Source organism: Danio rerio, chromosome 13, assembly GCF_052040795.2.
Source record: "Danio rerio strain M-AB ecotype USA chromosome 13, GRCz13ab, whole genome shotgun sequence".
Lineage (NCBI taxonomy): Eukaryota > Metazoa > Chordata > Actinopteri > Cypriniformes > Danionidae > Danio > Danio rerio.
This window is the reverse complement of record NC_141033.1, coordinates 10,481,903-10,494,147: the sequence shown is the minus strand read 5'-3', so window position 1 is coordinate 10,494,147 and position 12,245 is coordinate 10,481,903. Positions and strand designations below refer to the sequence as shown.

Genomic DNA, 12,245 nt, shown 5'->3' with positions numbered 1-12,245 from the left:
CTGCAGATTTCATAACACCTGGTTAAACTTCGTGGCCCATTTACAGCTCTCATACATAAAAAAAAATTAAAAGAAGAATAGACTTGGGTCCATTGGTGTGTGTGCGCCATTGCATGCAAGGTTTCTGTATTTATAACCACCTCAGAGGATATTGGGGGCCACGAGTCACTGGCATTGTCATTTTAGGGGTCGCGGCCTAAATAGTTTGGGAACCCCTGGTCTACAGCACGGGGAATACAACAGGCCACTGCAGGAACTGAGAGAGGATCATGTGAGCTCTACTGGTGCTCCTATTGGCTGTCGCTCAAGAAAGTCACTCTACATTTGCATAAAGTTGAAGGATTCTCAACTTCGTCCTATCGCTCAACAAGCCCACTTGGCCACCAACGGTCGCTGACGCTCATGAAGACAGAGGTCGCCAGAAGTCGCGCACTCTCCATTTAAAAGGACGATCTCTTGTTGCTTTGCTGCTGCAAGTCGCTCGTAGTGAGAATGAGGCTTTAATGGTCGCTTGTCACTTTGCCACTGCAAGTTGTTCGTAGTGGGAACTCAGCTTTAGAATTCCTGAATTAGTTATTATTAGAATTTCTAATAATATTTTATTATTTTTTTATTATTAATTTTTAGACATAGTAGCTTTATGAACTAATTTCTATTAGACTAACTTATTTTGTCTTTACCTTGAAAGACAGTACAAAGTCTAGTTATTTTTCCAGGATAATAGTATAATGGAAAGTTATTGTGTATTTTTTTTTTTTTTTAGGGGAGAATAATATTGATAAAAATTGTCTTTCAAAATTGTTGTACAACCAAAATAAAAGAAATAAGACTTTACGAGACGATTTTTGTTAAAATCGAAATACTGTGAAAATGTCCTTGTCTGTTAAACTTTACTTGAGAAATATTTAAGAAAGAAACATTTCACAGGAGGGCTAATAGATTTGCCTTCAACTGCGCATTGCAATTACTGCCTGCTAATGAAAAAGTACATGTCTTACCCTCACTATACCTTTATATAAAAAAAAAATGGCATGAATTGATCCAATTTTTTTGAAATACTAAGACATTGTGCAATTTTCCTATTTGAATCCTGTGAAGTGTGCATTTGTTCCCTTGCTGTTTACTGAACATTTAGGTTGCCTGTAGTCCACATTGCAGGTTTCTGTCAGCTGATTTGAACATACACTTCACTTTCTCTCGTCTGGGCTGGTGTGAATGTGTTGGTCCTCTCATTGGGCTTAGTGTTGGTCGGCTGCCTGCCCCGATTACAGAGAGGTCACGGGTTCAAACACTGGCTGCTGTGTCGAGGGGTGGAGAGAGAGATAACGCACATCAAGGGCAAGAGAGTGGCCTTTTATCTGCTTTTATTTTATCTCAAGACACAGTGAGGATGAAGTGAATGTTAGAGTAAGGCAGGAGGAGAGAGTTTGTCCATATGGGAATATCCAAGTAGTGTTTATACAGAATTCCGTGTTAATTTATAATGGTTTATTCTATCAGTTTGAGTCCAAAGGGATGTTTTGATACATCAGACGTCAAAGATACTGCTTATTATAATTCACGAAGTTCTGCCTGAAAGAGGCCATTCAGTTTAATGTGGAAATGGTGTAGCCTTGATTACTCATTTTGTTTTGTTAATTTTGTTTCTGTTCACTCGGATAACTGTTAGAATATTAAAAAGTGCAGGTGTAGCTGCCCACCAAAACACAATTGAGATGGATATAATTCTCAGTCTATTATAGGAGGTGGTCTGGGATGCATTCTAAAACTAGACAGGTCTACAGTAAGCGCATATGGTTGTTGAAACCATGTATGGCATTTTATTCCTCATTCATTCATTTTCATTTTCGAGTCCCTTTATTAAACAGGGATCGCCACAGCAGAATGAATCACCATTTTATCCAGCATATGTTTTATGATGCGGATGCCCTTCCAGCAACTCATCACTCGGAAACATCCATTCACACACATACACTACAGGCAATTATCTTACCCAATTCACCTATAGCGCATGTGTTTGGACTTGTGGGGGAAACCGGAGCACCCAGAGGAAACCCATGTGGAAAACATGCAAACTCCACACAGAAATGCCAACTGACCCAGCTGAGGCTCGAATCAGTGACATTCTTTCTGTGAGGCGATTGCGCTACCCACTGCACCACCACGCCGCCGGTTTTATTCCTCCTAAAATGTAAAAATGTAAAAATAATAAGCATGTGAGCACAAACCATTAACTGTTAAATCTTTAATATGTGTCAAATATAAAATTAGAATTAGTGCTGTACAATGATTAATTGCGTACAATTTAAAAGTGTGTTTTTACATAACAAACAAAACTGTTTTGTTCAATAGATATTTAAAAATTATTTATAATTTGTATCATATAGACTTATTTTATATCTAAATATAAATAAACATTTTCTCAAATACATGCAAGGCTGTTTGTGTTTATATATACTATTAAATACTATTTATATACTACAATATACTATATTCAATTATGTCAAAAAAATCTTTTATTTTGGATGTGGATAATTGTGATTATTTTCTGTCCAGCACTAATTAGTGTTAAAGTATTATCAATGTGTAGCATTAACAACAGAAACACATCCTGCACTAGTAACTTGTGTATCTTTGTGAATAGGAAGGATAAATAATAGTTCAAGAGTTCACACTTAGCTGACGATTGATAATAAAGCTTGTTTGGCATGCTGTCCCGGGGGAGAGCTCTGGGCTCCCTCCCGTTGCAAGGCGAGAGGGGAGTTTGAGCTCAGGTAGATCTCAATGACTCCCCAAAATCCTCCTACGAGAGTGATTATATCACCTCCCGATGGTGAATGCGGTTATACTCATGGCAGGCATTATTTGGTAGTTTGGTTATTTATTTAATTAATTTGGCAACCGTCATCTGGAAAATGGTATGAATTTCGCTTTGTGAAAAAAACATTAGTGTTCCAATTGGGAAGACACTACATTTATATTCGATGCTGTGGAGTGTGTGAGTGCATAAGTATATAGTGCAGAAGTGTATAGTGTGCCATTTGGGACACAGCTAGTGTTTTTGAGGCACTTGGTTATAAGCAAATGAATCTATAGGCCTCAAACTGGATTCCTGGAGGGCCGCAGCTCGACACAGTTTTGGTTCAACCCTAATCAAACATTGCTGATCCAACTAATCAAGATGTTCACGACTACTAGAGGCTATTAACCAGGTTGCGGCCCTTCAGGAATTGAGTTTGAGACCAATGATCTAAACCCTTTAAAGTTTTGAATAATGTGTTGCACATACCTGTAAATAAATAAATGTGTCATTTAATCTATCATGAAGCCTGTCTTGTAAGCCTCTCACTTGTAAGCCATGTAACATGGGTTCACTCATTCAAACTGCTTGTGCATCTCACTGAACTCTCCTGCAATGGTTATGTGATGTAATAAGTGGAAAAACCCAAGCACAAGTGGTCACAAGAGACCCATTTGAATGCATGTTAATAGGGTGGAAGTGGTAATGCATCATAGCTGACCACTTGGGATCACATCACTGTTAAAACATGTTTATACCGGGTGGAAACAGGGAAAAAAAATATGTTATTTTGTGGTGACTATTGGTTAGATTTAAGGTAGGGTTTAGTTTAGGGAGTAAAATAATGTAAAACGCATTAACCAGGGATTTTCCTGGCTCAAAATGAGGTGGAGGTGGGATCCTGTTCATGACATTTTTGCTACTGCTGTTATACAATATATTTGAAATCCTATCAAGTAAAACATTATCATATATAAAAAGTCTAACATTAAATGTATTTAAACACATGACTAGTGCTTGAGTTTCACTTGGGGTCTGTCGGAAGCCATGACTGCCAGCCTGATTTTTGTTAAAAATGTGGTACAAAATTTGATGGAGGTGGCCACCTCGTATTTGGAAAACCCTTGCATTACCTTTTATTGTCACTCATTGGACATATTTGAACTATCATAAGTACAGCTATTAAAGTAATAAAACATTGCCACAGTCAAATTTCAGGGAAACTTAAACATCCTGGTTACTGGATGTTTTGCTTTGGAACTGCTGTGTAACTTACAAGTAATTCAGTATCTTTTTGTTGTATCCACAGGCGTTTTTTATGACCCTGTGCTGTTAAATAAACCTGCATCTACAATAAAAAAGCAGATGCAGCTTATAGTGCCTGATGGTGATGTATCACCTGAGAAGTGCATAAATATGAAGATTAAAGTGCTACTTTAGAGGATGCTCTTCTGCATACCTCAGTTGTAACGAGTGATTGTTTGAGTTACTGTTGCCTTTCTATCAGCTCGAACCAATCTGGCTATTCTCCTCTGACCTCTGGCATCAACAAGGCATTTGCACCCACAGAACTGGCGCTCACTGGATATTTTCTTTTTTTCTGATATTCTCTGTAAACCCTAGAGATTGTTATGCGTGAAAATTCCAGTAGATCAGGAGTTTCTGAAATACTCAGACCATCCTGTCTGGCACCAACAACCATGCCACGTTCAAAGTCACTTCAATCACCATTCTTCCCCATTCTGATGCTCAGTTTGAACTGCAGCAGATCGTCTTGACCATGTCTACATGTCGAAATGCATGTAGAGTTGCTGCCATGTGATTGGCTGATTAGAAATTTACATTAACGAGCAGTTGGACAGGTGCAACTAATTAAGTTGCTGGTGAGTGTATGCTGTAATATTACAGTATATACTTGCCATCTTGGCTTGATATTTTAGGGCATGACTTTGGCAACTTCTGTGAAATAAACAATAAATAGCTGTTATTTTGACAATCTGCTTATTTCTGATGTTTGTTATTGCATTTGAATTTAGATTATTTAGAATTTTGTTTAGAAATTGGCTGATCAGTGAAAAACTTTTACATTTTCAAACCCTGCCCACAAATTAAATGAAATGTGGTAGTCATGATTGTGTGGCTTACTCTGTGATGCAAACACACATCAGCTGTGTTTGCTGTTTAGAGGCTCTTATTTTATTAAATGAACTGCATGTTTCTCTTACTGAGTGTTGGCAGAGGATCTGATTGTTTGGGACAGGGCTGAGCTCTAGGGCACAGAAGACTGGCAGCACATTGAGTTTACTGCCACAACTCTAGAGCTCAGACTGTGGCACAAAAGCAGAGCCACAGGGCAGATTGTGCAGCAGTTCTTTCTGCAGACGCCTCTTCTCTAAGCGACCATTATGAAGCAGTTACTGGGACTCTTGCTGCTTGTCCTTGTTTGTTAGCGGGAGTTCTTACAGCGCATATCCGAATAGAGAGAGGCATTTCCCAAGATCTTCTTTTTCTTGTTTTTTTTTTAAATGAAATGCAGCAGAAATAGAATGTTCTTTCTTTAAAGTGTCAGAACAATAAGTAAAGCTGGTTTCAAATAAACACTGTAGCTGAAACATCAAATTACATCAACTTTAATCTATATCATTATAAACACACAATTTTATTTTATTCTTTTTTTTTTTTGCTTTTTAATACATTTTAAGGGTAACACTTTACTTAAAGGCACAACATGAATATACACTAGATTTTATGCTTAACTGTCATTAAGTGTCATTGGTTAAGTTGTGTTTATTTAAAGTGAAGTTTATTCATAAACTAATTTCGAGAGGATCACATACTTATGATTGACACGGCTGGCCCCGAGTCAAGCTAATGAACGAACCACCAATCAGGCTATTCCTAACCCAGTATAAATAACCAAACGCCCTACCTTTAGTCATCTTCGTTTTGAACAATACCCCCTTCCACTCCTTCTCCTCCTCTTTTCTACAGGGCAGCACGGTGGCCCAGTGGCTAGCACTGCGGCCTTACAGCAAAAAATGCCTCCGACTTGGGTATCCACCCAACCGGTCAGCATTTTCATGCAGAGTTCATGTTCTCCCCGTGCTTGCGTGGGTTTTCCCCGGGTCCTCCGGTTTCCTCCCACACTCCCAAAAACATGAGACTAAGTAAATTGACTAAACCAAATTAGCACCAAATTCAATTCTGTCTGCAACACATCACCTTAGCAAACCTTACGCAGCAGGTGGGAGTGGGGGAGGGGGGGGGGGTTCTCGAGATCTACCCGAGTCAAACTCCCCTTTTGCCCTGCAACGGGAGGGAGCTCCGGGCTCGAGGATCTTTTGAGCTCGGGGCTCTCTCCCGGGACAGCATGCCAAACTAGCTTATTATCAATCATCAGCTAAGTGTGAACTCTTGAAATGCAAAGATGACATTGTTTGAGATGTATTTGTTGACAACTCGATTTAATCAAATTCATCAAGGGTGTCAAACTCAGGTTCGGCACAGTTTAGCTTTATCCCTATTTAAACATACACCTGATCAAACTAACTGAGTCCTTTAGGCTTGTTTGAAACCTACAGGTAAGTGTGTTGAAGCAAACATCCCTGAAATACATCATAATTTGTCAATGAGTTTATCATGACAACCTGACATTACCAAGACACCATAACTTGTCATAAATCTGTCATAAACATGACTGTTATGCGACCATTTCAATTGTGTCATGAACATTTTTTTTTTCGTTAGAAAAACAGATTTTTATCAATAAAATGTGTCATGAAAGCTATCAATACAATCATTTTATAACAGCCTTATTATTAGCAAATGACATTTAATGACATTTTAATGACTAATTCAAATTGTACCACTATATGAGTATCAGAGTATTAAAGGGCCCCTATTTTACCCCTTTTCCAAGATGTAAGATAAGCCTGTGGTGTCTCCAGAATGTGTCTGTAAAGTTTCATCTCAAAATACCTAACAGATAATATATTATAGACTCTAGGATATGCCTATTTTGGAGTACATTGTAGCTATTTGTGTAGCCTCTGGCTTTAAATGTAAATAAGCTGCTTCTCCATATCCACCTTCCTCACATTCATGCCTGCTTCTCCTGCGTCACATCAGATAAACAGCAGTCAGTGATAGAGAGAAATAAAGCTGAAATACAGCTCATTAGTCAAAAATACCTAGTAAGTTTATTTGATGTATTTGTGTTTGAGCTAATTCAAGCCTCTCTGAAATGATGAATGTCACACACACACATATTAGCTTTTACTGCATGTTAATATAGAAACGGCAACGCAGTGGCGCAGTAGGTAGTGCTGTCGCCTCGCAGCAAGAAGGTTGCTGGCTAGAACCTCGGCTCAGTTGGTGTTTCTGTGTGGAGTTTGCATGTTCTCCCTGCGTTTGCGTGGGTTTTCTCTGGGTGTTCCGGTTTCCCCCACAGTCCAAAGACATGCAGTACAGGTGAATTGGGTAGGCTAAATTGTCCGTAGAGTATAAGTATGTGTGTGTGTAGATGTTTCCCTGAGATGGGTTGCGGCTGGAAGGGCATCCGCTGCGTAAAAACGTGCTGGATAAGTTGGCGGTTCATTCCACTGTGGCGACCCCGGATTAATAAAGCGACTAAGCCGACAATAGAATGAATTAATGAATAATATAGAAACACAGTGTCTGTCAATCAATTTGGTGGGCGGGGAAAACATCATGTGGTGGATGAGCCTCAAAAACACTAAGATTTGGGTCCTATTATAACATCAGGAAATTAAAAAAAGAGACTTGTTTATGTTTACTTGTGTTTATATCACTCCAAAATGAAAGGAGACACTATATCTACACACGGTTCTGTCCAAGCAGCTTACAAAAGTTGATTTTTTAATATACATGTAGGTGCCCTTTATTGACGCTGTTATAAAATTCATGCCAAATTATAATGGCCTCATGACAATCATGTTCATCACAAATGTATGATGTTTTGTTGACTTGGTATGTACTAATTGACATGATGTCAAGTTTTTTATGTCATGCAAGTTGTCATGTTGTAATGTCAAACAGTGTCACCCTTGCATTTAAAATGACAAAAATTTGCAAATGACACCTAATGACAGTTATTATGAGCATGCATAAAATCTCATTCATTTTCATCACGTGTCACGTCATTATTATAAATGTTTCAAACCAAAAATTTTATGACCTCCCTATTTAAGTAAAGTGTTAACGTTTAAGGTATTTTGTACTTTTTTCTATATTTTTAAATCATTGTTTTCGTTAATTATCATAAGTATTAGCTTTTTTGAGCAGTAGTATAATAATATTTGAATAATAACGTGACTTTTTCCCCTCCTCCTCTTGTGTTTCAGATGCAGCAAGAGGGAAAGGAGGTGTACGATGAGAACATCCACTATCCTCTTCTACTGACTCTTACTCATGGGTCCAGTCCAGCCCTGATCTGACCTGATCACCACTGGGCAAAGCCATCTCATGCCAGGCTGCCTTCCTGTACCGCCCACCCCGCCTGTGCCACTGTGTGTGTGGTTGTATGTGTGTGTGTGTGCGTATGTCTGTGTGTATGTGTGAGCACCAGGGCTAAGCGGCCACTTATCACACTCCTCAACTTTTTTTTAACTACCGCGTGTGTGTGTGTGTGTGTGTGTGTGTGTGTGTGTGTGTGTGTGTGTGTATGCTTTGAAAAACAAACTATGTATGTAGGTGAGTCACTGTGTGTGTTTGACCTGTTTACTGTGCAACACCAGTGTGAAATGCGTTCAATGGGAAGGGAGAACACATCCCTCCCTCTCATAATAACAAAAGAAGCTGTGGATGTGATGCTCAGATATGAACTCATTCAATGCCTGTGAGGATGCGTGATATCAGAGATGATGATGATTCAGGGCAGAACCTTATGATTTTATGAGTTTGACTCTGGAGGCTGATACAGCTAATCAGGTTGGCCTCGTAAATGAGGCCGTCTTGGTCATGAGATCTAGTTATTGTAATGATACCAGCTCTCAGTTCACCGTTAGCCACTGATTCTGTATTTACACTCAGAGGTTGACTCTGACACCAAAGGTTAGGAGGGTTGAGATGGATTCTGCTGCTGCGCTGAATGTTATTTGCTTCACTGTGAATTTCTCTCACATCGAAAACTGAAAAGATATGACAGATCAGGCCAGAATTGCTGAACTGATGTCTTGACTGTGTCACTACACACTGCTTTACTGGTAAGACCCGCAGCACTGTTCTTCTTTAAAGATATATTTCACCACAGATATGATAAATATGGTGTCATTTACTCATTGCCTGTTTAGGTCAGCAATTAACAATGCATTCAAACAAACAATAAAAGGTAACACTTTACAATAAGGTTATATTAATTAATTTTAGTTTTACGAACACTGAAAAATAAATTTATTACTGTATTTGTTTAAGGCACCTATGATTAAAATCATCTTTTGAAAGATGTTTGGACAATTGTGTATAGGTATGATGCGTCCACAGTCATACTGCGGTGATTTAAAGACATTACATCTGGGGTTTTTTTTTTAATCCTTCCCCACCCAAATGCATCTTGATAACTGGTCTCGAAAGAGCCCCACTTTCTCTTTTAAATGAATTTGCTTTTCTTTTTATCTTAGTAAAATGAATGTGCTGTTTTCCATGCAATTAAAGTAGATAGAGACTGTATGCAGGATTGTTAAGAGCAGTGATGCCCAAACTTTTTGTTATTAGGGGCCAAATTCCAATCTTGATTGAGAGTTGTGGGCCGAAGGTATTTCAAGCTGTATAACAAAATTAACATTGATAAAATCCATTAATAGAAAACATGATCAGATTAAGCAATGCTTATATATATATATATATATATATATATATATATATATATATATATATATATATATATATATATATATATATATACTTTATAATGATATTAGTTTCATTTATAGCACAATTGAGTTTAACGCCAAAAACACTAGTCAAGCTGCATCTGTCTTTGCCTTGGTTTGCTCTCTGAGGATTTCTGAGTTGTGGTGTTGAGCAACTGGATGTTGAGCAACTGGATGTTCATTAAAAGAATCCTAATAATAATTTACAACATATAATTGAAATATTTAATCAAAGTTAGTTTTTTGTAGCTTAAATTAAAACAAACAAAGGTTATGTTAAATTAGAAATGACCATGTGTGTAAGGTATTAACCCAAATTCTCCCCAAAATTCTCCCTCAGGTTGTTCTCACTAGTTTGGGTATCTCTGATTTAGGATATAATGGCTTAAATTTTGTATTTTCTGCACACAAATGCTTTAAATTGTGTCAAATAATTTAATGTTTTGAAATTTTTTAGAAACCTGACGCTGATCACCATCTACTTTTACTGCATGGGAAAAGAGCAGCTTGAACGCTCGCTAGAAATGTTTCATGGAAGAAAGAGAGAAAAAAGTTTAAAAAAAAATTTACAATATTTGACTTAATTTTCATTTTTAGGTATACTGGACCTTGTTCACACTTGCTATTTACTTCTCTTGGTTTGTTTGGTCTGGTACAAAAGCGGAAATGATACATTTAGTCCTGGTTCACTTAATGTTCGCACTATACGTTTTATTATTTACAATAGAATGCCTTTCATGACATAATTCTTGACTTAAGAACTTACAAAAGATCCTAAACAATGTTTTGTGCTTTTGTTAGGCCTTTTAAAATGTGTAAAAGAGTCAAACAGCACTAAAAAATTCCTCCGCCTCATACATAATATAGAATCTGCTGCAAGAGGTGTTTCTGATGCCTGTATTGAGCAACACCAGGGTTTTTACATACAAACAGCCTTTTAATAGCCACATTTTATAACATCATATTCTGTTTTTGGTTTGTTTAAATGTGTTTGGTCTGTATTGCAGCCATATTCCAGTCAAACCACTCAATAGACTGAGCCTTAAACATTTTGTGGTTTCAGTCTGTTTGTTTGGTTCAAATTCTATTTAATCAAACTAAACCTGACAAGTGCGAACACCAAAAGTGTGAACTGAATTAACAGGAAACAATGTTGTTGTTTTTTCTGATGTGTGGCATTTCTGTTGTATTCAGAAGAGTATTATTTTGCTCAAATATTAAACTCTATATCTATTTTATGGATTCTGTCGGTTAAATCTGTTGATTTTGTTTGTTATTCTGACACAGGGCTTTCTCACAGTAACCTTTTCTCCACTGTTGTTTTGTGCTGGTGGTGAGCTGGTGACACCTCATTCAGAGCTCTTTGGGTGGTTGTGAATTGTTCAGGGCTGTGCGCTTCAGCACTGTGATTACATTTGTACAAAACACGGATGAGTCCAAAGTGATTGTTTCTCACTGACACTGCAGGTGCTTGTAACGACTGTGATTAAATCATTGTTTTCAATCCTCCTGTGTCCCAGTCATTTTTGTGTGGCACATAATGTGTAATTGATGTGCAGTGTGATGGCTCATGTTTATTATAATTAACGCCAACATTTTTAAATTGTATTTAATGCAATTATTATACAATATCAAATATTATTTACTGTCATGATAGCAAAGATAAAGTAAATCGGTTATAAGAAATAAACAGCTAAAAAATTGTAAGGCTTTAAAAGGTATCAGAAAGATTGTGGACTTGAAGGAGATAAATTGATATCCTTTAAAGACCTGAATAAAAAATAATAACAAATGGAAATCCCATTGACACATTTTTTTAAATACTTAAAAGTTCACAGCTATGTCAAGCAAAACTACTCACTAGCTAGACTTCTAAAAACTGTATTAAGTTTTGTTTCATTGGTCAATGGCTCTGAAGAAACATCAGAATCCAAGAATGGTTCTTGGTGTACAGATTTGCAATATGACCTGACAGATTTAGAATAGAGCCAAATATGTGTTAAACCATAGAACTTTTCAATTAACATTATTTAAAATGATCCAATATAACTGGGCAATGTGTACTAATCACACCTGAAAAACTAAACAAGTTTAACCCAGACATCCTGGACCCTTAATCTTATAAACTATTTGCATGTACAGTTAAAGTCAGAATTATTAGCCCCCTTTTGAATTTTTTTTCTTTTTTAAATATTTCCAAAATGATGATAAACAGCAAGGAAATTTTCACAGTATGTCTGATATTATTTTATATTCTGGAGAAAGTCTTATTTTTTTATTTCTGCTAGAATAAACGCAGTTTTTAATATCTGAAAAAAAAATTAAGGTCAAAATTATTTGCCCTTTAAGCTATATTTTTTCGATAATCTACAGAACAAACCCTTGTTATACAATAACTTGCCTAATTACCCTAACCTTAATACCTAGTTAAGCCTTTAAATGTCACTTTAAGCTGCATAGAAGTGTCTTGAATAATATCTAGTCAAATATTATTTAGTCATGATGGCAAAGATAAAGTAAATCAGTTATAAGAAATGAGTAATTAAAACTATTAT

At 37.0% G+C, this 12,245-nt stretch overlaps 1 protein-coding gene across 2 annotated transcripts in view; it reads left to right on the top strand.

Moving 5' to 3' along the window:
• Positions 1–11,196, top strand: part of camkmt (calmodulin-lysine N-methyltransferase) — a 250,520-nt gene extending 239,324 nt beyond the window's left edge. Inside the window, exon 11 of one of the 2 annotated variants that reach the window (XR_015505741.1) lies at positions 8,164–9,261. Coding sequence is in view for 1 of the 2 variants with exons in the window: in XM_087279009.1 (XP_087135135.1) it covers positions 8,164–8,256 (93 nt within the window). In the remaining variant the exon portion in view is untranslated. Of the gene's footprint in view, positions 1–8,163 lie in introns of both variants that reach the window. The other variant, XM_087279009.1, reaches the window with a different exon arrangement.
• Positions 11,197–12,245: the final 1,049 nt, after the last annotated feature.